General features: G+C 41.8%; 1 protein-coding gene across 2 annotated transcripts in view; it reads left to right on the forward strand.

Moving 5' to 3' along the window:
* The window catches only part of PPL (periplakin), a 302,110-nt gene extending 277,245 nt beyond the window's left edge, over window positions 1-24,865 (forward strand). For both annotated transcript variants that reach the window (XM_085632211.1, XM_085632212.1), the window contains exons 19-22: window positions 2,819-2,902; window positions 17,447-17,563; window positions 18,421-18,513; window positions 18,877-24,865. In XM_085632211.1, the coding sequence (XP_085488337.1) occupies window positions 2,819-2,902; window positions 17,447-17,563; window positions 18,421-18,513; window positions 18,877-21,543 (2,961 nt within the window). In that variant the 3' untranslated portion in view covers window positions 21,544-24,865. The remainder of the gene's footprint in view (window positions 1-2,818; window positions 2,903-17,446; window positions 17,564-18,420; window positions 18,514-18,876) is intronic.
* Window positions 24,866-25,362: the final 497 nt, after the last annotated feature.

A 25,362-nucleotide genomic window follows, 5' to 3' on the forward strand; every position in this document is an offset into this window, starting at 1 on the left:
TGTGTACAGGTTTGGAAAAAAACGCTGAGAGATGTGTTTCTCAACATCTCAGTAAGGACATTGGATTCCAGCAACAGGATGTTCAGGAGTTATTTATTTCACTCAAAAGTTAAAGTTGAAGGGAAAATGTAGTTTTACTTCTTTATGGTTTTCAAGTTAGTTCAATGGTTTAATGAAATTAAATAAAATACCAGCATTTGTAAAGCGCACAGCTACCTCCTGAGAGGTGTCCCGGAGCTGGGGGCCCTCGGGAAGATTAAGCGAGCTATTGCCCTGAGTCACATGGTGCTGGGCTAACCTGCCGCCAGCAAAGGGGATCGAACCATGAAACCCGTGGTCCGGAGTCAGGCACCCTGGCCGCTGCGCCACACCGCTTCCACATGCACCTGCCTCAGAGAATTGTGGTGTTTTTGCTAACTATAAATTTGTGTCTTGTGCTTTCCTCCTTCTGAGGTTAATAAAAGGAGTGTTGTGCTGGGTGGACAATAGTACTCCTGTTGCAAATTGTACATAGTGTAAGTAGCTAGTAATGTGTGCTTTGCAGGGTTGGCCACTACAATTACTATTGCATTATCCAATTGACTCGTCTGGTTTTCAAAATGGAAACCCACTAACTCCTTGCTGCTCACATTGGGGCAAATTTATGAGGAAGTGGTGGAGCGGGGTGTTAGCCACCTTGGCTTAACGCTGCGCTCCACCACTTCCAAAACGCAGGGCTGCACTGTATTTACAAAGATACGGTGCTGCCCTGTGTCTCCCCGCGCTGCCTCTAATTTTAGCAGCCTAGCGCCAACAGCATTGTAGGGGAAGATTGTTTATGTGCAGGAAGATGTCCCTTCCTGCACATAAAGTATGCACATAAGTGTGATGTAAAATAACCATGTTATCTGCACAGAGCTGTGGATGTAGATGTTCATTACTAGCCTTGAGTGAAGAGCTGTTTACTTAGGCCAGTTCCTTATGGAGCTATGCGATAAAAACGTTATCTGTAATTTAAGATATCAGATTGACCTACCAGAGGAGAGACACCCTAAGCATGGGACAATTAGACAACATTGCTGATCTCATGGACATGTGAAACATGCCACTTTTATCAAGATATCTACGTGAATGCTGAAGCTAATACTTGCTGGTCGGGCTTTTTCAAAATCATAGGCAATTGTACTGGGCATTTTGCACTCACCTTGCGCAGACGCGGGGGCCACACTCCTGCCTCCTGAGTGGCCCCTGGTGCCTACCTTTGCCCACATCGCCTCCACCTGGAAATTGTACGGTGGCGAACATGCCAGGACCGCTGAAGCCACTCCGCTTGCTACCAGACGCGCAGTTCGGGCTGCGACACACACACATGTTGAGTACTCGGAGATCAATGCAACCTGCCACTGCTAGCAATCACATGGCTTCTCTCACACGTGCATCTTCTATGTCCGTGATGAAACCTAATTAATATGTAATGCACCTCAAGTCGAAATTTTACTCTACGCTCCGGCCACCGTGTCATCTTCCCAAAATGGTGTCTGTTACTTTAAAAGTACTGTTTAAATATTGAGCTTAAAATTTGAAAATTATAGCCCATAAGTACCCTGGGTTGATCCATTCTCCCAATATCCGCGGAGGGCACACCTCGCTACGGTCTGCTACCCCCAAAGCCTTTTGTAGTCACTAGCAATTTTGCAAGAATGGATCTCTAAATCAATTTCTTCTTGTACTTGTTCTTTTTCTGTCACTTTCTCTTGCTGTCATCCTTGTCCCTCGTTCACTGTCCCGATACCCTTCTTTCTTTCCATCTATACAGTCACACCAGTTTTATGGTGTTTTGTTTCGCCCCTTCCTTTGGTTTTACTTCTGCCCCTCACCTCTCTTATCACCACAATTGTATTCTATATCTCCCTCCTCTCCTTTTTTCCTTCCCTTTTGTCCCTTCCCTATCCTTCCATGTGGTCTGCTCTACTGTACAACACAGTTCCTCATGATATATACACTGGAGCCTCGTTTCTAGTGAATCTTCCTTAACTCCGTTGATTAAGTTGAGTTATTTCTCCTCTGTGTTGCAGACTAAAACAGTTTGAGTTCTCATACCTTGCTTTATAAACAACCTGGTGTAGATTTGCATCTTCTTGGTAGCAGGTGTTTCACTATCTCATTCTTTTGATTACCTGGAGCCCAGAGAAGTGCACAATCATCAGGTAGGTTAAAGAAAATAGCTGGCTGAACCACTGTCTATTGCAATGAGTATTCCTCTTGCATTTTTCAGGGCTTTGTCAAACTTTGCGTTCGAAGAGGAACCTAACCCCGATATGGGTCTCTTGGGTGAATGCATTTAATGTCCTTTACTCTGCTATTTTCAAATAAAAAATGATTGCCCACGACATAATTCGAGAAATTTTGACTCAGCCACTATGAGATATGAATGAGACTGGAGGCTGGCTGCCACCATGCGTACAAATGTGGAAGTAGGTGTAGAGAAATGAATGCTTTGTGTGTAATGTGATGTGGGCATGAGTATGCTTTGCTCTCTGTTTGGGCTACCGAATGTGTGTTTTATTTCATGTTACACTTCTTTTTTTTAACCCAGTGGCATAAAATAAACATTTCGACATCTGGTATGAAATGTGGAGCTGCGAATCGTCAACATATTGAGCCAATTGAGTCATGTCTATGATAGACACCCCCACAAAATAACACTTTGATTAAAATAAAAGACACCATTTTCAGACTGACGCACTTAGTGCGTAACTACAATACTACCTATGAAAATGTTGCTGCAAGTGTTTCTCCCTAGAAAAGTCATGCAAATGCTATTCTGTGTTTTTTGCAGCTACTGCTGAGTGAAATTTCAGCCCGAGAACAAGACCTTAAAAAAGTGTCCAACAATGCCCAGCAGTACCAGCAGGCGGTGAAGGTGAGCATATACAACAGGCACTATGGGCACAGGGCTTTCTTCAGAGCATGGCTAACAGCCATCACTGGAGGCAGGCGGTTAATATGACTGGTCAGAAATGCTAGCCCTTGTTTTAAATACTAAACACAGTGGTATTTAATTTTTGTCTTTGATCCACGTATTGACACCTACACGAAAACCCTCTGTTCGAGGCATGTGAGCTGTAGATTACATGTTGTGCATAGATCGCCATCTAGTCTGGATGTTTGCACTTTGTTTTTCTTCGAAGAAGTCTTTCTAGTCACGAGGTAGTTGACTCCTCCTTTCGGTGATAGTGCGCATAGGCATCGACTCCATAGTCAGATCGTTTTTTTCCGCCATCGGGTTCGGATGTGTATTGGTGCGCTCCGGTGCGGCACCGTTTCTCAGGTTCCCTTCGACGCGCAATCCACTACCCTCGACGGTATTGTTTCTCGATCGCATTTCCTATTCACTGCGTATTGTTTTGAACCAAGAATCTTCAATCGGAAAACTCGTGGAGGGCCGTTGGGCCTACCCACGCCGGGATCGCTAGCAGTCGATGGAAATTACTCCATTCAAGCTCTGTCCCGGGTGTCGCACCAAGTTTCCGTGCACCGACTTGCACAAAGGGTGCAATCTCGGTTTGTCCCCGGAACCCGACGAGAAAGGCTGCGACGCTTAACGATTGTTTCGATCAAAGAAGACACTCCGTGACCGTCGGGCTCAAGGTCACGAAATGCAACAGCAAGGCGGCTCCGTACCGGACATCTTCGGAGAAGATTTATACCAAGAACACACTCAAGGAGCTGAGGAAGAAGAACATGTCTCCGTGGCAGACTCCGACATGGAAGAAGAAGAGCAAGTTACACCGGGTCAGCATACCGTGAGTACAGAAACCTCCTTGCCCCAACAACAAAAGACAAAGAAGGCTCCCGTCCTTCCTCTGCCTGTGGGCCAAGGTCGACACCGAAAAAAAGTTTCGAGCACCTCACCCGCGGGCCCGGCGCCAAAACACAAAGAAAAACCTTTCGGCAAGCGCTTGAGTCGGCCACATGCCGGCGCCGAGTCGAAATCCTTGGTGCCAAAATCAAAGCACATCCTGGTCCAAACCTGAGGTTCAGGCCTCCATTCTCAATCAGCCTTTTGATAAGGAACACCTCTTTGGTCCGTCATTTGACATCTCACTGGAAAAAATTAAGAAAGACACTGAGGTCGCAAAGTCCATGGGAGCTTTACAGTTACCTGCGAGTAGGGGTTCCTTTCGGCGCTTCTTTTACAGGGGTGGCTTCAAAAATATTACCACAGAAAATCCCTCCTCCTCTTACAAGGGAAACAACCAATCACCCTCATCAAGAGGATATTTTAGAGGAGGTTTTAAGAGGAAACAATGGTAAGGGAAAAGGCAGCGGCAACTCCACACGCACTTCCCCCCTAATTAACAAACAGTGACTTCCTTCCGCTACCCCCCAATCATTCCTCTCCTGTAGGGGGACGTCTCTCTCAATTTCTCCCTGTCTGGAACACTATCTCCTCAGACAAATGGGTTTTACAAGTTATCCAATATGTTTACTGCCTGGAACTTACAGACACTCCCCAAAACATTCTTCCAAGATCACACGCAATGTCACAGGAACATCTTACCCGTCTAGAAAAAATAAGTTCTCTTTCTGTTGGAGAAAGGAGCGATAGAACCAGTCCCATTAAAACATCAAGGGACCGGGGTATACTGCCTGTACTTCTTAATTCCCAAAAAGGACGGTTCTCTAAGGCCTATACTAGATCTCAGACAACTAAATCTATACATTCAGTCAGACCACTTTCACATGGTGACTCATCCAGCAATTGCTCCCGCTCCTTCAACAAGGCGACTTTCTGTCCACTCTGGACTTAAAGGATGCCTATTTCCATATCCCAATACATCCTGCTCACCGCAAATACCTCAGGTTTGCGGCAGCAGGCCAGCACTATCAGTTCAAGGTGCTCCCATTCGGAGTAACTACCGCACCCAGAGTTTTCACCAAGTGCTTGGCAGTAGTCACAGCGCTCCTTCGAAGACATACATTCACGTCTTCCCATATCTGGACGACTGGCTCATAAAAGCTAGCTCGCAAGAAAGCTGTCTCCGTCACACTCACAAAACAGTGCAGTTGCTCCACGATCTTGGATTCACAGTAAACCTGTCCAAGTCCCATCTACAGCCATCCAACACACATGCATATCTGGGAGCCACAATAGATACACAAAAAGCTTTGACCTATCCCAATCTGACCAGAATACGCAACATGCAGACTCAACTCTGCCTGTTTCAGCCTCAACACTCATTGCCAGCTCGAGTTTTCATGCAGTTACTAGGGATGATGGCGTCTTGCATACTAATAGTTCCTTATGCGAGACTTCACATGTGTCCCCTTCAGGAGTGCTTAGCACGTCAGTGGAACCAGGATCAAGGTCTGTTATCAGATCTAGTGTTTGTGGACGACCGCACCCATCACTCTCTGCAGTGGTGGAATACACAAAACCTTTCAAAAGGGCGGTCCTTCATAGACCCGTTTCCACAGATAGTACTAACAGCAGATGCATCGCTCACTGGTTGGGGAGCTCCTCTCCAGACGTGTACAATTCAAGGCATGTGGAGCAGGCATCAAATGCCCCTTCACATAAATCATCTAGAGCTGCTTGCGAGTTTTCTAGCGCTCAAAGCGTTTCAAGTTCATCTAGTATGCAAAGCTGTCCTGATCCGTACAGACAACATGACAGCAATGTACTACATACAAAAAACAGGGGGGTACACACTCTCTCCAGCTGTCACAACTAGCACAGACCATCTGGAGATGGGCCATACGTCACAAAATGTTTCTCTTTGCAGAACACCTTGCAGGAGTAACAATCAGATTGCAGATCTGCTCAATCATCTAAGACAACAGATCCACAAATGGGAACTCCACCCACAAGTTCTCCTCCCATTCTTCCAAATGTGGGGTTTTCCAGACATAGATCTGTTCGCCACATACCTAAACGCAAAATTCATAAGCTTCCCATCCAGACATCCACACCCATTGTCCATGGGCAATGTACTATGGATGAATTGGTCAGGGATATTTGCCTACGCTTTTCTGCCTCTCCCACTCATTCCACTAGTGGTTTGGAGGCTCAGACAGGCGTCCTTGACATTAATCCTAGTTGGGGAACCACCTTTACAACGCAACTTTTACAACGCTATGCTATTACAACGCATTTTTTACAACGCAAAAACTTTTACAACGCATGCTTTTACAACGCATGCTATTATATGGTAAGTACTTTTACAACGCATATACCTTTACAACGCATTATTTGAAAATGCCTTTACAACGCATGCATTTACAACGCATGCATTTACAACGCAAGATGTTATATGGTAAGTACTTTTACAACGCATATACTATTACAACGCATTTTTTAATGTTGGTATTTTAATTAAAATAAATATATATCGTATAATTATTTGTTATAAAAAAAATTGTATTTGAAATAAAGTGAGTTGTTTATCAAAATATTAATACTTGAGTATTTTGTCTAGTAGAAATGTTTTGTTGGATAGTTAAATTAATACTTGAGTATTTTAATATTAATTCTTGAGACTTAATACTTGAGTATTTTGTTTACTAGGAATGTTTTGTTGGATAGTTAAATTAATACTTGAGTATTTCTGAAAATGGAATGATTGTTTTTATATTTAATTTGATACATATTACAGTGAATAGTGAGTATTTAGAATAAACCTTTAAAAGGGATACATATATAGTGAGGAAAGAATAAGGGGAGGTTGCGGGAAAACTAATTGATTACTTAATTGTTTTTAAACATGTCCACATTAATGTCATTAATGTATGCCTATGTCGGGTCGCTAAAAGTTATTTATTTTGTTTAAAAAAGTATGTAACTGTTAAAAAATTAAAAGTTACTGTTCAGAAAGTTGATTTGTTTATTTAGGAAGTAACAAAAGTAATGTCGATCTTCATTTCGAACTGCAAAAAAGTTGCGTACTTTCAAATTTTGAAAAATAACGATTGTTATAAAAATGATGATTAAGCTGCAAAGTGCATTTCGGAATATGGTTTGAATTGTAGATTTTACATATGTTTCATTTTTGGAGATTAGTTTTGAAGGTAATTAAATTGGATTTTTTCGGTAATTTAATTAATGGAGTTCCGATGTCGAACAATAGTTCAAATACTATGGGACAGTAAATTTGTAGACATTGGTAGTTTTTGCTTGAAATGAAGATTTGTTTTAAAAAAAAATAACCCGACTTGTTTGTTTGAAAAAATTTTTAGAAAATACCTTGGTATGCCAATTGTCATTTGAAAAATAGTAAAATTTAAAGCAAAGCAGGAAAGTAAGTAATTACATTATTTTAAAAAGAAAGAATGTTAGAAAGATTTTCCAGGTAGTCTATAGCCACACACAACGAAAATTGTTGTAGAATTGCCAATAGTCTCTCAGACATTTCCCTTGTTTTGACTGTTACTCGTGGGTTTAGACTACCTGCGAGTGTTTGGGCTATTCTCATTTCTTGGAAACTTTGCTCCTTCTTCAAAGTTTCCAAAAATGAGTAGAAGTTAGGATGTGGTTTACCAATTGTATGGTTGAAGGAGTTATGCCATCCCTCAATGGCATTGTTTGTTTTTGCTTCTCCCTCTAAACAACTCGTGTAGCAGTTCCACCACTCCACATGGAATCGTGGCTTCCTCCTGCGACCCGATCTGCTTAGGTGTCCAATCCATGTGTCCTCAAAATAATTTAGAATGGGTGCCAATTTTTCTTCGTTACTCGTATAATAAACAGATTCTATAATTGCAGTGTAGTACTCGTCCACACTATCGGGAGGAACAAAACAAAGTGCAGTTAATTTTTTTAGTTCAAATTGTAGTTTGCTATCCCGAGAATATTCTGCAACTAGGGATGTTTTCTGTAATTTACGCCAAAATGCCTGCGAAAAATGGAAAAAACATCCCTGAATTTGGGTATCCGTGTACGTTTTAGTGATCACATTGATCATACTCAATTCAAAATCAATAATTATTTTTCGAGGACTTGAAGATGTTTTACTTTTAATCACTGATAAAAGTTCAGTGTATGTTGCAGAAGTCTTATCAGGTAGCAAACTATAAACTAAGGGAATTACACTATTGTTAATTTTAGCATGTATAGTGTAAATTTGAGTGAAAGGATGGGGTGTACTTTTAAACGTCCCATCCATCATCCAAATTTCACTAGTTTCTAACTTAGCAAGGTTACGTGGGGTACTAAAAATTAAAATACGTTTCTGAGGGTTTTCGTTGTCATGCAGAAGGAAAGGTTCATCAGAAAAAGAAATAGAAAGATCATGAGGAATTCTAATGTCAGAGAAAGTATGTGGTGTAGATAATTGAATGTTACTTGCCTGCTTTTGTCTCTGAATAATTCTTCTCAAATTAGGTATTATAGGCATGTTACTAGCAACATGACTGGGGACATGCTGTGCAACCTCTCTTAAAATTGATCCTGTGGAATCATTGGAGGTGCTTGCAATAGCTTTCATCTCGTTTATTGTTTCTCTAATTTCTACATCCATTGCAGAGGCAGAGTGGTTATGTTCTGTGGTTTTCACAACCAAATTATCAACAGTAACCGCTCTGCCACTGCAATGGGTAGTGTAGTATTGCACACACCTCCAATGATTTCTAGTTAAACTTATTCTTTCCTTACTATATATGTATCCACCATGGTTTAACAAATTTTTGCCCTTCCTGGATTTAATAAAGTTGGCAGCTCCCAGGCTAGACATTATCTGAAAAGAGGAGAAAAGACACAAAAATTAGCCTGAATAAATTTATGATTTACCTAAAACATAACATTTACACCATCCTAAACATTCCCTACTGCTGCACCTTCCTGGAGTTAGAATAGTAAATTGCACCCCTACACCCTCCAACACTTTCCCTACTGCTGCACCTTCCTGGAGTTAGAATAGTAAATTGCACCCCTACACCAGCCAACACTTTCCCTACTGATGCACCTTCCTGGAGTTAGAATAGTAAATTGCACCCCAACACCATCCAACACATTCCCTACTGCTGCACCTTCCTGGAGTTAGAATAGTAAATTGCACCCCTACATCATCCAACACTTTCCCTACTGATGCACCTTCCTGGAGTTAGAATAGTAAATTGCACCCCAACACCCTCCAACACATTCCCTACTGATGCACCTTCCTGGAGTTAGAATAGTAAATTGCACCCCTACACCAGCCAACACTTTCCCTACTGATGCACCTTCCTGGAGTTAGAATAGTAAATTGCACCCCAACACCATCCAACACTTTCCCTACTGCTGCACCTTCCTGGAGTTAGAATAGTAAATTGCACCCCAACACCATCCAACACATTCCCTACTGATGCACCTTCCTGGAGTTAGAATAGTAAATTGCACCCCAACACCAGCCAACACTTTCCCTACTGCTGCACCTTCCTGGAGTTAGAATAGTAAATTGCACCCCAACACCATCCAACACTTTCCCTACTGATGCACCTTCCTGGAGTTAGAATAGTAAATTGCACCCCAACACCCTCCAACACATTCCCTACTGATGCACCTTCCTGGAGTTAGAATAGTAAATTGCACCCCTACACCAGCCAACACTTTCCCTACTGATGCACCTTCCTGGAGTTAGAATAGTAAATTGCACCCCAACACCATCCAACACATTCCCTACTGATGCACCTTCCTGGAGTTAGAATAGTAAATTGCACCCCTACACCAGCCAACACTTTCCCTACTGATGCACCTTCCTGGAGTTAGAATAGTAAATTGCACCCCAACACCCTCCAACACATTCCCTACTGCTGCACCTTCCTGGAGTTAGAATAGTAAATTGCACCCCAACACCCTCCAACACTTTCCCTACTGATGCACCTTCCTGGAGTTAGAATAGTAAATTGCACCCCAACACCATCCAACACATTCCCTACTGCTGCACCTTCCTGGAGTTAGAATAGTAAATTGCACCCCAACACCATCCAACACTTTCCCTACTGCTGCACCTTCCTGGAGTTAGAATAGTAAATTGTTACCCCTACACCATCCAACACATTCCCTACTGATGCACCTTCCTGGAGTTAGAATAGTAAATTGCACCCCAACACCATCCAACACATTCCCTACTGCTGCACCTTCCTGGAGTTAGAATAGTAAATTGCACCCCTACATCATCCAACACTTTCCCTACTGATGCACCTTCCTGGAGTTAGAATAGTAAATTGCACCCCAACACCATCCAACACTTTCCCTACTGCTGCACCTTCCTGGAGTTAGAATAGTAAATTGCACCCCAACACCATCCAACACATTCCCTACTGATGCACCTTCCTGGAGTTAGAATAGTAAATTGCACCCCTACACCAGCCAACACTTTCCCTACTGATGCACCTTCCTGGAGTTAGAATAGTAAATTGCACCCCTACACCCTCCAACACATTCCCTACTGCTGCACCTTCCTGGAGTTAGAATAGTAAATTGCACCCCAACACCCTCCAACACTTTCCCTACTGCTGCACCTTCCTGGAGTTAGAATAGTAAATTGCACCCCTACACCATCCAACACATTCCCTACTGATGCACCTTCCTGGAGTTAGAATAGTAAATTGCACCCCAACACCCTCCAACACATTCCCTACTGATGCACCTTCCTGGAGTTAGAATAGTAAATTGTTACCCCTACACCATCCAACACATTCCCTACTGATGCACCTTCCTGGAGTTAGAATAGTAAATTGCACCCCAACACCATCCAACACATTCCCTACTGCTGCACCTTCCTGGAGTTAGAATAGTAAATTGCACCCCTACATCATCCAACACTTTCCCTACTGATGCACCTTCCTGGAGTTAGAATAGTAAATTGCACCCCAACACCCTCCAACACATTCCCTACTGATGCACCTTCCTGGAGTTAGAATAGTAAATTGCACCCCTACACCAGCCAACACTTTCCCTACTGATGCACCTTCCTGGAGTTAGAATAGTAAATTGCACCCCAACACCATCCAACACTTTCCCTACTGCTGCACCTTCCTGGAGTTAGAATAGTAAATTGCACCCCAACACCATCCAACACATTCCCTACTGATGCACCTTCCTGGAGTTAGAATAGTAAATTGCACCCCTACACCAGCCAACACTTTCCCTACTGATGCACCTTCCTGGAGTTAGAATAGTAAATTGCACCCCAACACCATCCAACACTTTCCCTACTGATGCACCTTCCTGGAGTTAGAATAGTAAATTGCACCCCAACACCATCCAACACATTCCCTACTGCTGCACCTTCCTGGAGTTAGAATAGTAAATTGCACCCCTACACCAGCCAACACTTTCCCTACTGATGCACCTTCCTGGAGTTAGAATAGTAAATTGCACCCCAACACCCTCCAACACATTCCCTACTGATGCACCTTCCTGGAGTTAGAATAGTAAATTGTTACCCCTACACCATCCAACACATTCCCTACTGATGCACCTTCCTGGAGTTAGAATAGTAAATTGCACCCCAACACCATCCAACACTTTCCCTACTGCTGCACCTTCCTGGAGTTAGAATAGTAAATTGCACCCCAACACCATCCACCACATTCCCTACTGATGCACCTTCCTGGAGTTAGAATAGTAAATTGCACCCCTACACCAGCCAACACTTTCCCTACTGATGCACCTTCCTGGAGTTAGAATAGTAAATTGCACCCCAACACCATCCAACACTTTCCCTACTGATGCACCTTCCTGGAGTTAGAATAGTAAATTGCACCCCAACACCATCCAACACATTCCCTACTGATGCACCTTCCTGGAGTTAGAATAGTAAATTGCACCCCTACACCAGCCAACACTTTCCCTACTGATGCACCTTCCTGGAGTTAGAATAGTAAATTGCACCCCAACACCCTCCAACACATTCCCTACTGATGCACCTTCCTGGAGTTAGAATAGTAAATTGTTACCCCTACACCATCCAACACATTCCCTACTGATGCACCTTCCTGGAGTTAGAATAGTAAATTGCACCCCAACACCATCCAACACATTCCCTACTGATGCACCTTCCTGGAGTTAGAATAGTAAATTGTTACCCCTACACCATCCAACACTTTCCCTACTGATGCACCTTCCTGGAGTTAGAATAGTAATTGTTACCCCTACAGCATGGTACATTTTTAGAACTGGTGCACCTTAGAATGTTGGATAAAATTACCTTTTTATTTCGAATTTGCTTTTCTTGCTGACTTTTCTTAATTGGGAATGGCGTGTAGGCAGCAGTAGACACTTATGAGGTGATTGGATTTGGAATGGAAAAATAAATGTCTGGAAAAGTGAAAAAAGAAAAGAATGAGAAAACTGAACGATGTTGAAAAATGCGATTTTACAATAATTTTTGTAAACTTGTATATTTGTTATAAGTTGCAGTAGAGAACACTTTCCCTAATGCTACACCATCCTTTAGTCATGAAATAAAATTCTGAATTCTGCAAATGTAACCATAATTAAATTGGTTTTTTTTTCAACATTAGCAATGAGATAGCTAGTCTAATATATTGAAGGTTAAGAAACCATCATGTAAATCAATACCTTGTTTTGTAGAACTTGCTTTTCTGGATGAGGCTTCGGAGGATGATTTGGTCTGTTGGTTCTAGATTTAACGTGTGTGGTGGAAAAAATCTTTCTGTAAGGAATCAAATTGTTGTCTTTTGAAAAAAAAGAGGATAAAAAAAAAATTAACGTTGGTTTGAAATTTAAAATCTGAGTATATTTAAATTAATAATGACATACAATATAACTAATACTACATGACACTGTACTAACCAATGCACCTTCCTGTAGTTGAAATAGAGATATGTACCCCTACACTATAAAAAAATCTCCCTAATGTTGCACCTTCCTGGAGAAGAAATAGTATATTGTTACTCTAAACTATCCATTATTTTACTAATTTGGTACGTTAGAGGAGTAATAATTGCAAAAGGAAGGTTTAAAAATGTATAGTAAAAATAATACTGAAAAGGTAACATACCTTTTTCTGTTATTGCTTGTTTTCGTGCCTTTAAGCTAATGCTTGCAGCAGGATAAACTTTTTTTTGGGTACAGATGTACTCTGTGGAAAAAAAAACTTGAATAAATTAATGTTCCTTAGCCAACGTTGGTTGTTAAAAAAATAAATTTTAACAACAATTTGATATATGACAAAGGAGTATGAGTAACAATTGGTGAAAGAAAACATATTACACATTTAATGCATTTCTTGCAACAAAAAAAAGGTTAATCCGATACTATCACTAAATTACTATAATGCAGAATATTCGTGGACTTTGAATAGAAATAGTTGCCCTAGTAATATGAATCGCTTTTTTAGATGTAGTACCCAACTGAAGTCTTATTAGTAATTGTTACTCCTGCATCATGCTATTTTTTCGTTTATGATGTAGTGAGATTGAGGTTTAAAAACAAAACACCATTGCCATACATCACTTTAGGTAATTTTTAAAAATATGTTTTACAATTAAAACCATTACAAATAAATTACATTTACCTTCACAATTTTATATGTCAGTCGTTTACGTGGTGGTGATGCTCAATTAGGTACACCTGTTGTTGAATCTCAATATATTCCGAGTTTCTGTTTTTGGAAAATAAAATACTTGTTTTAAGTTGGTGTGTATTTTTAGTGATAATAAATTAGAAACAGTACATTTTAAAAGTTATTATTAAGAATTTTATTTAAATTTGTTTTTGGGTTAAGAAAATATATTTTCCTCAAAACCAACGTTTAAAATTATTATAATGACTTACTAGTAGTTGCTCTATTGTAATGCTTTTACGAATGAATTCCGTGCTCTCTCTGAGGAGGTCGCAGTGGAGGTGACAGAGGGTCAGCTTTTCACGTCTGGTCTCTCTGCTAGTTGATAATCAACTGAGTGCAAAATGGTGTCTTCCTTGTATTTATAAGTTTTACTCTGTGTCACTATTAATTTTTTTAAAAACTGCGTTCGTTGTGTTCTTTTAAATGCTTTGTTTTACAGTGGAAAATGATAATTTAAAAATGCTTTTTAAAAAATATTGTTTTCATTCATTTGCTCCGTTTTGGCATCCATTTTGGAACATGTCTTTTGGTATTGTTTACATAGAAACTGTGGTAGGACAAGTTTTACAAGTGAGATGGTTAAAATGGCGCCTATGTGTATGTGTGTTTTACTCTGTTTACTTATTTTCCGATTTATTCATGATAAAAATTGTGTTAGTACTGTTGTTTTAACTATCGTTCTTTTTGTTAATCTTTGAAATGTGTGAAAACGGAATTTATTTGGGGATTTCGAGTATTAATTTTAATACTCGAGTATTAATTTTAATACTCGAGTATTAATTTGGTTAAGCATTTCAGTAGATTTACGCTCAGTTGTTCTCCACATTTTAATACACTTCCCCACCCTAAAACCCCTAATTTCCCTGCATCCCGTGCCAGATTTTATTGTACTTTTAATTTAAAAAAAAAAAAAAAATCGCGTTGTAATGGTATGCGTTGTAATAGATTTCGTTGTAACAGCACTTTTCAGTATTTTAATAGGTTTTGCGTTGTAAGAGTATTCGTTGTAAAGTAATGCGTTGTAGTAGTACTTGCGGTGTAAAAAATGCGTTGTAAAGGTATGCGTTGTAATAGCATGCGTTGTAACGTCATACATCCATCCTAGTTGCTCCCACATGGGTCCGACCACCTTGGTTCACAACCCTGTTGAAGCTCTCAGTAGTTCCTCACCAAAAACTACACCTCACGCTCAATCTTCTCACTCAGAGCCATGGAGAGATAAGACATCCAGATCCCAGCCATCTCAACCTTGCGATCTGGCACCTGAAATCTTAGTTTGGCTACCTTAATCCTCCATCAGACTGCATGAATATTATCAAAGAGGCTAGACATCCTACCACAAGGGCATGCTATGCAGTAAAGTGGAAGCGATTTGTGATATACTGCAATAACAAAACAAATAGATCCACTGGACACTTCAGTTCAAAACATAATTTGCTATTTACTACATCTGCAGCGTTCCAATTTAGCGTACTCTTCCATACGCTTACATCTTGCTGCAATAGCTGCATACCTATAGAATAGACAACACCTGTCTCTTTTTAGAGTGCCTGTCATCAAAGCATTTATGGAGGGATTTTAAAGAATCATTCCTCTAAGACCTCCACCTGTTCCATTGTGGAATCTCAACATTGTCCTCACCAGGCTAATGGGTCCAGCCTCTGAGCCATTGCATAGATGTGAAATACAATTTCTCACTTGGAAGGTAGCTTTCCTCATAGCTATCACATCTCTGAGGAGAGTGGGGCGAGATTCAGGCACTGAATAATCATTATTACAAATACATCAAAACAAAGTGGTTCTATGGACTAAACCCTAAATTTCTACCAAAAGTCATTTCTGCCTTTCATATCAACCAATCTATTGAGTTGCCTGTGTTCCTCCCTCAACCAGATTCTTTGGCAGAGCATACTTTACACACCTTATATGTGAAAAGAGCTATTATTTACTATATAGAAAGGACAAAAGCTTTCCGCAAAACAACTATTTGTCGCTTTTGCTCCACCACATAAAGGCAATCCAATCTCAAAGTCAGGAATTGCAAGGATGATAGTTAAATGCATTCAGATATGCTATGCAAAAGCAAAAAGAACTTAAACAATTGCTCCTAGAGCACACTCCACTTGCAAACTAAGGGCTTCTATGGGGATGTATGATGTTACAACGCATGCTTTTACAACGCATGCTGTTACAACAAATTTTTTACAACGCAAATGCTGTGACAACGCAAGTCTTTACAACGCAAGTCTTTACATCGACTTGCAGTAGATGGCGTGCTAACATTAAAAAAGGGTAATTTACTATTCTAACTCCAGTCCACGTTGCAGTAGGGAAGGTGTTTGGATAGTAAACTACACTATTTTTAATGTTAGCACGCCATCTAGTGCAAGTCGATGTAAAGACTTGCGTTGTAATGGCATGTGTTGTCACAGCATTTGCGTTGTAACAGTTTTGTTGTAATGGCAGTACGTTGTAAAAGTTGCGTTGTAATGGTTGTTCACCCTTCTATGGCATTTCTAGGAAACATACCCATAGATGATATCTGCAAAGCTGCAACATGGTCTACACCTCACACATTCACAAAACACTATGGAGTAGATTTGTTAGCAAGAAAGCAAGCTAGTGTGGGCCAAGCAGTTTTACATACACTATTTCAAACCACTGCAACAGCTACAGGTTAGCCACCGCTTTGGGAGATAACTGCTTTGTAGTCTATGTACAGCATGTGATCTACAGCTCACATGCCTCAAACGGAAAATGCTACTTACCCAGTAGGCATCTGTTCTTGGCATGTAGAGCTGTGAAGTCACATGCGCCCACCCGCCTCCCTAGGTACCTATACCTGTTGCAGTGACATCTTACTTAGATACATGCATTCATGGACATCTCTTTTTACTACTCTTACAAACTCCATTATCACCCTCTGCGGGAAAACAATCTAACTATGGAGTCGATGCCCATGCGCACTATCACCGAAAGGAGGAGTCACCTACCTTGTGACTGGAAAGACTTCTTCGAAGAAAAACAAAGTGCAAACATCCGGACTCAACACTAGATGGCGATCTATGCACAGCATGTGACTATACAGCTCTACATGCCTAGAACAGATGCCTACTGGGTAAGTAGCATTTTCCTTATTGAAGTCTTGAGATGGCTCTAGTACTTAAAATTCTTAAAATACTCATGGTCAGACTTCAGGTGCATCGAAAGACCTATGCACCAAAATTGGAGAGGCAACAGGTCACCTAACTAGTGCCTTGACAGAACTGTGTAAAGAAACCACAGTGTTAAATGATCAGGTTTGAGTAACATGGATGAAGTTCTTTGAGGGTCCTTCTAGCGAAGCGAAGGAGCTTCAGGTCAGGCATGAGGTGCATTCTCAGCACTCGGAGTGGGTCTTAGTTTTGGAATAGCAGCATGTTCTGCGACCCAGGATTGAGGTATGCCACCACCATTTATATATGTAGTTACCAGTAGAATAAATAGTAAGGGGTCTGTAGGTAAGGATTCAGGTGCCGGTGCAAAGCAGGGTAAACCTCAAAACTGAAATTGCAGACAGTGCTAGGGGTAAAAACTGGGGTGCACCAACTAAGCAATATAGAGATTTCAGTACTGAAATAGCTGAACATTGTGCAGGACATAAATAAGACACAGTGAACGAGCTATGTGTGGGGGAGCCTTATACTGGATCCCGAAAGTCTGGTTTGAGGTGCTTTGGCCGAATGTGCGGCTGCCACCAATGGAATAAGCTGAAGCTACATGTCAAAACTGTGATGCACTGAAAGAGCCATGTGAGGAACTTGTCCTTAATCTGAAACTTCTCATTACTGAATCAATGGGCAACATGGTTTCCCTTATTGATGTGTTCACAACCAGTGCCTTCTTTCTTTCAGGACTATGAGTTTGAAGCTGAAAAGCTACGGTCCATAATGGATCTGGAAAACCGACGGAATGGCCTCAGCCCGAAGAGACCCAAGATTCAGTCCCCTGCTGCCAAAGTGAAAGAAGAGGTGATTGAATTAAAGTTAAATGTTCCTGAATTCTATCTCCGTGTTAAAACACTTTTGAGAACAGTGTCTACCGGTGCTTGTAGCTATGGTTTGAGCAGTACTAATGAGACCAAGTACTTTTCCTGAGGTGAACCTTGTTTATTTATACAAAGCCCTAAGGAAGTCGCGGGTATCTTGTCCCGAGTGACGATACACGTGTTGGCTGGTGTTTCAACAAGAAAACATTAAACTACTCATATTTACTATGCTTCTTCCCCCAATATAAGTTATTTACTTGTGATATTATTTATATGTGTGCCAGGGCTCGATAGGAATTTCTGTACAGATCTGTGGATCGGAACTGTGGGGTGTTGGCTGATTACCTCCTTCCTGAGCACCTAATTCCAAAATTAAATAACGAGATACATACCGATAATAGAGAGCGCCATTGCCACCCAGGGCACAATCATCCCAATTCAGTATTTTGACCCTTGTTTATGTCCAGGACCTCATTAAGTAAGTAATAAAGACAGTATTCAGATGGAGCGTAATGTCTATGCAGCTTTGAAAATTTAGATAAGAAAGAAAAGCCAGTCCTCACCTGGAGTTTCTAGCAAAAAAAGAAAGAGCAGTTCTTCAAAACTTTGAAACACAGCCTTGAAACTCCTAGGAACAGATCTGGGATGTCACTCAGCACGTCTTGTGCTTTGTCATGATCTACGCTCATTACTGATCTTGGCTGTCTTAAATATGCAGAACATCCCATTCCACTAAACAGCAGGGCTGTGCTGCTTGGAACTGTTTCTGAGCATATGTCTAACATTATAGGAAGATGTTTCTGTACCTTAACCCATACCTCTCTATCTTCTATGTTACAGGAGATCGCCTTGGCTGGAAGGTTCACCGAGGTGAATGCAGTGAATAAGCAGAGGATGCAAAATCTAGAGTTTGCACAGTCTCTTCTCCGGCAGGTGAGTAGTCTAGATTGCTGGAACAACAGCGCTTTCATAATTCAATCAAAGCATCTGCTGTAAATCTAAAGCTTAGGATTTAGAATCTGCATTCTACAACACTCTACGAAAACAAATACTTACAGCAGATACTGCATGTTGGGATCAGAATTTCCCTTTAAGTTTGGGTTGACGGAAAGGTAAGAGTAAAACATAGCCAAAATTCACTTATTACATTTCAGCAAAGCAACATAATTGTTTCAATGAGAGTCTGTCACCTACTCTGTTGGACAAATTACTTCCATCGATAAAATATGGTAGGCAGCACATTTCAGTGACATATACCTTCCTAAAAATATATTTCACTTTTGTTTTATATTACAGCAACCTGAAGAAGAAATTATGTTGTCTTCTGCTCAGACCATCCGGTCAGAAAGACCTGCAGAAGAAACATGGAAAATCGAGAAGATGCTGGAGGATGAAATCCAGCGCCGAAACCAGCTGGAGAATGAGATCAAGACCACCCAGAATGAAATTCTCCTACTGCAAAACCAGAAGCCTCAGGAAACTGTTGTGAAGAAAGAGCTGGTGAAAAAAGTCCCAGATCCTCAGCTGGAGGATGAATACTACAAAATTCAGGAGAAGGTAGCGGAGGAGCAGAGAAAAAATATGTCTCTACAAAGTGAGTTAGAGGCCCTCAAAGTGAAAATCCGGTCTCTGGAGCATGAGCAGAAGGAAGGTGGCCAAGAGTATGTGGTCAAGGAAGTTACACGAATAGAGAAGGACAAGAACCAGCAGGAGGAATACCTAAAGCTGCGAGAGGAGCTGGAGGAGCTCAAGAGGCAGAAGGCAGCCAGGGAGAATGAGCTGGTGCTGCTGAGACAACGTATTACTGTGCTGTCCAACGAGAAGAATAGGGAACAGGAGAAGATCACAGAGAAGGAGGTGGTGAAACTTCAGAATGACCCGCAGCTGGCCACAGAGTTCAAGATGCTACAGGAAAGCATGAAGATGGAGAGCGAGCTCAGGCAGAAGCAAGAGGAGGAACTCAGTCTGCTGCAGGAGAAGCTTAAGCGCCTAGAGAAGGAACGGGCCATGGCTGAGGGGAAAATAACTGTCAAGGAAGTTCTGAAAGTTGAACGAGACCAGGCGTCCGAGAGGGAAGTGGCTGATCTCCGACGGCAATATGAGGAGTTGAATTCAAATGTGCGCATCACCCTGAGAGAGAAAAACGAACTCATCCGAAAGATCCAGATACTGGAGGAAGAGAATTCCAAGGTAGTTATCCAGGAAAAGGTGCGAGAGATTGTTCGCCCAGACCCAAAAGCAGAAAGTGAAGTGGCTAACCTGCACCTGGAACTGCTAGAACAAGAGCGAAAGTATCGTAGTTCTGAGGATCAAGTGAATGCCCTTAAGGCTGAGCTAACGACATTGAAAAATAGGGGGACTCAAGTGGAGGTCAAAGAAATCATAAAGGAAGTCATTACACATAAAACAGACCCAGAAGTACAGAAGGAGCTGGAGAAACTTAGGGAGGATATTGTGGACAAAACTCGCGTGATTGAACGTTCAGATCTAGAAGTAGCCCAACTAAAGCAGGAAATTCAAACTTGGAAAGAAACCAAACCCCAAGTGCAGGTGAAGGAGGTTGTGCAGGAGGTGCTGCAGTACCGTGAAGACCCAAAGACCAAAGATGAGGTGGAATCCTTGAAGGCTCAACTGTCTGCGGAACAAAAGAAACGCCTAGACCTGGAGAAGGAAAGGATGTCCCAGGATGAGAAGATCAGACAGAAGGAGAGGGAGCTTTCTCAGGTGAAAGAAAAAGTGATTCAGCAAGAAGTGGTGAAACTGGAGGAGGATCCAGCACTGAAAGCAGAAGTCAATTCCTACTCCCAGAGTATTGAGAATGAGCTGAAACAGGTAGATTTATTGCAAGATGAACTACGCAAGCTGCAGAGGCGTAAATCTGAACTGGAGCGACAACTGGAGGAACTGGAGAGGGAGAGGCAGGCTCGTCGAGAAGCAGAACTGGAAATTCAAAGACTCAGACTCAGACTCAATGAATTGGAACAGAGGGAGCTAGACACAAAGGAAAAAGTGACCTTAAAGCAGAAGGTGGTTCTCCAGCAGGACCCACAGCAGGAGAAGGAGCACAACCTCCTTAAGCTCCAGCTGGAAGAAGAGAAACATCAAAGGCAAATGCTGGAAACTGATGTAGAAGCTTTACGTAAGAAGCTCATCTCCCTGGAGAAAACAGAGGTTAAAGAGAGATTGGTCTTCACAGAAAAAGTGGAAGTTGAACGGGACGCAGAGACAGAACAAGAAATTCAGAGGTTGAAAACAAATCTGGAGGATGAAAGCAAGCGTAAGAGGGAACTGGATGCAAATGTGGACAAGATGAAAGCACAGCTCTCTGAACTGGAATTCAACAACTCCAAAATTAATAAGGAACTGGATCATCTACGGGAAGAAACCCACAAACTACACATGGAAAAGCAAAGCCTACAGTTGGAGATTAGACACCTGCAATCAGAGATCGAGATCAGTGTGATTGAAGCTCGAGATCTAAGAAACATGACTCAAGTGGACAGAGGAGTTGATCTTGACTCCAGATTCCAGTCATTGGCGAAAGAACTGGAAGACCTTAAGAAAATATCCCGGGACAAAGACGTTGAAATAGAGGCACTGCATAAACGTCTGGAAACTTTGGCAATCAAGAGGGAACAGCGAGAGAACCACCTTCGCCGCTCTATTGTAGTCATTGACCCAGACACTGGAAGAGAAATGTCCCCCGAAGAAGCCCACAAGCTTGGTCTTATTGACTGGAAAATGTTTGTCAATTTGCAAAATCAGGAGTGCGACTGGGAGGAAATCACAATTAAAGGGCCAAGTGGGGAGTCATCTGTGATCCATGACAGGAAATCAGGCAAGCAGTTCAACATTGATGATGCCCTGAAAAGAGGAAGAATCTCTAGGCAGCAATATGACAGTTACCTCAACAAGGAGATGAGCATCCAAGAGTTTGCTCTCTTGGTGTCTGGAAAGAAATAGGTAAAAGACTTTTTCAGGTGACAGAAAATTCAAAAGGCCTCATAGAGATAAAAAATGAAGACTACTGACTCAAAGCAGCCAAATGTTCCAGTTAGACAAAGCTATCAATTAATGCCTATTTTGGCTGGTATGAAAGCTCGCACAGTTCGTCCAACACATATGTGTTTCTACCACACTACTATAATACCTTAACCTCAGATAATCTGCCACCCACTGGGAGAATACCTAGCACACTGGAGAAGTCAGTGGTCCAAAAATGAATAAAAATGTCAAAGGGCATCCACTTTTGGAAACCTGTGTGTGCTATGCTGGGCTGCAGTCCAGGGTAAACAAAGGTGTTTTTCAGCTATAGATTTATCGTTACCTATCTTCTGCCTTACAAAAACAAAACTTGTTATGAAAGGTTTCCAAGATGATTCAAGTAGCAGCAAAGCAGGAGGAGTTTTTTTTCAAAGTTTTGCAGCAGCTTCCTTGTTAAAGAGTAAAGTAGTTGCTGTCTCTCTCTTGCATTCATTGGAAAAAAAATGCAAAAGCAGCATGTGCTATTCATTTAATGTCAAAGGTGGGTAGAAACATACAAACTGCTAATATCAGCACATTCCGCGCTCAGCGTCCTCTAGCTCTCAAAATGTGGAACACAATTTCAGCACTGTGCTTAATGCAACAAACCAGTCCAAAATTGTCAGTGCTCGCACTGTACCAACTGGCATATACCAAGTAGTTGATGGCCATCACAACTGCCGAAATTCACCTTTGAACTACATCTACAGCAGATCCCGAAATGTTTCAGAAATGTCGAGCCATTACACAAGTTATCTTTGCAAGAAAATACCTGCCTAGGAAAAAATGCTGAACCTATTGTCACCGCTTCACGGGAAGGCTGCTGGGAGCTTGGTGTAGCTGCTCTTGTGTGAGACATGCTTAGACAATCAGTGAACAACTCCAGATAAAATGGCGAGTTAGAATTCTATGCAATTAAAAATCAAAACCTAAAGCAATCAACACAACAGGGATACCATATTGTTACACTGTAGGAGGTGATCCAAAAGTGTGTTTCTGACTTACCTTGAACATAGTGTGATCGTGGTGCTGTACTATGATTCTTCTGTAGAATAATGCTGTCTAATACCTTGCAGCAGTAATAGCATCCAGAATATAAGAAGATGGTTGTATATGCCAGGTGGCAAAACAACATCCACTAGCTTGGCCTTTTGTTTACATACTCTGCCGGTGCTTTGATCACACAGTACAACTTCATAAGGGTTACTAAAGAGGTGTGATAACAGAGGAAGATTCTGAGCAAAATCCGATGGCTGATTTCCTCTTTTGGCCATCTGTTAAAAATTAAACTGTATTTGATAGCCTATACCCAGTAAAGTTACGCTATACATAATACTAAAATGAAATGAAATACCAGTATTTTTAAAGAGCAAACAATTACCCATAAGAGTGTCAAGGCGCCGGGGGCCGTTGGGAAGATTCAACGAGCTATTGCCTAGAGTCACAAGGTGCTGGGCTAACCTGCCGCCGGGGATCGAACCGTGAGCCCAGGTGTTCCGGAGTCAGCTGCCCCACACCTGTTCCACACAAGGTAATACTAGGGAGAGAAAGTGCTGGTCTTTGTAAAATTGGGAGATTTCATGGTCTACTTGCATGAAGAGTCACTAACCTTGGGAAATCTAAATTTTCGACTGACCAGTGTGTTTATGGAATAACGCCCTCCCAAAAGGAAATAAATGGCTGTACAACCAGCATGGGTGATGTGGGGTAATGATAGTGCAAGCAACGTTTTACTGTCTTGTGTGTAGTTTGGAGGGAGTTATTCAGTACCTGTATTCAGTCTCCAGCCTCCACACTGTTAAGCTCTTCTTTTTACCTGCCACAGACTTGAGAAACATCTTAGTAACTGTCAGTCTTTCAAAACGATTTGTAATAAAACCCACCAACCCCTTCCCTCTGTGACAAGGTCTACTGTTGGACATGTGGGCTGCAATGCGTTCAGTCCAGGGCGCGTCAACAGTGGGCAGTGATTGCACAAGGGAGATGTCCATAGTCCACCACGACAAGCGGTCATGCCTGTCGTAGAAGTCACGAGTTAGTGATTAGAAAGAAACTTTCTGGTTCCCAGAGTGGTTCAATGTGTATCAGTCAGGCTTGCTTGTGCCAGGACAAAACTATCCATCCTTTGATTCTTCATCCTGACTATTGTAATGCGATGTAAGGGAGTAATAACCAAGACCGCAACTAAACTGCAGGAAGTACAAACCCACACAAGTTGCGACATCCCAGTATGAAGCGAGAGGACCACGTCACCAATGTGCCTCTGATTAGCATGCAGGTCCTTGCATAGTTGCTGGCACTAAACAGCATTGGGCCGGTCTTGGATGGTTTGAAAGAGCAGTGTTTTAAAAAAGAATTCCCCTTAAAGTAAGCGTGTTAGGTGCTTCTCAAAGAGGAGGTTAAGGATTTCCAAATCTTGGGGGGCCAAATAAGAGAAAGTACAGCCTCCTCTACGACTAAGTTGTAAGGGTGGAGACAAGATCAGACTCCTGAAGCACCATTTATTTCAAACTGATCACAGCCTTTGATCTGGCATGAGCATTATATGCTCACTCCCTGCCTCCATTAAGAGTATTGGGTAGAACGGACCTCCTGCATGAACGCAGTGGCAATGAATGAGGTCTCAGTCAGTTGCACCTCGCACTACCTTCTGTGAGTTCCAACTTTATCCCCCTTCAGTATGCACTTGGAAGCAGACGTGGGGCTTAGAGGAGCTGTACCCCAACTAAACTCTAGTGAGCTTCCAAAAGAAATTGTATTAGTTCTAGGCTAAAGAAACAGACATTTGTGCTTACCTTAATTAGAAAATAACACATTGGTATGTAAAATAAAACCCTTTTAACTGACATATTGTGCATAGTAGGCATTCCATAATCCAGAATGCCTTAAGAGGACAGGGCATGCAACTCAGGCTCCCAGAAGTAGCAGTCTGCTATTTTAGCAGAGCTAAGCCAATCAAAAGACTCTATGCTGCTGAGGAAAGAGAAGCACAGTCCTTGTCTCTTTATTCCAGAAACTTGTTTAATAAATAATAAAAACCGTGATGCTCTTATACTCTTGCTACAGCACTGCTCACCTTCTGTTGCCTTATCTCATGGTTCAAGATGGCAGAAGTCTAACACTGGGTTCTTTATACATTATTTTCTTCTGGTCTGGTTCTGTTTTGTATAACTTTTATTAATCTATGGCATGGGGAACATGGGAAATATAGAGAAAATATTATATTTATAATATACAAATAAATGTGCAGTGGGTTCACTCATCTAAGCCTCTGTGTGTTTTTCGTCTTGTCAGTTTACATCCTGTTTGAAAGAATGACTGTGGAGGTGTTCGCCGAAAGGGTTCCGTTGACTGTGTTCCTCAGAGTAAACAGAGATCCAACTAATAACCAATTGTAGGTTTACCAGTCGGCAAGTGCCTAGTCAACCTCATTGAGAACTCAAGCTATAATTCTCGGCAGTGCACACCTCTCTCCTTCACCACAGCTCTGCTCTGTTCGTGTTAGTAGGCAAGTAGGAAGTAGCTGGTATCCAGGCCTTGGAAACACCCCAGCTTTACCAATGGATTCATGTTCTAGAATGCAAGGAAGGGCATCAGCTCTAACCAGCGTCCTGTGATGTAACTCTTGAGGCTTAGCTTAAGTTTATAACCAAATGTACCTTAATTAAATTATGCAAGCCAGGACCTCAAAAAGGGGTTCCAGCCAGGTGAAAGGATCTGTGGAAGAAGACTCCGGAAACCCATAAAGGATTAGTGGTG

Source organism: Triturus cristatus, chromosome 10, assembly GCF_964204655.1.
Source record: "Triturus cristatus chromosome 10, aTriCri1.1, whole genome shotgun sequence".
Lineage (NCBI taxonomy): Eukaryota > Metazoa > Chordata > Amphibia > Caudata > Salamandridae > Triturus > Triturus cristatus.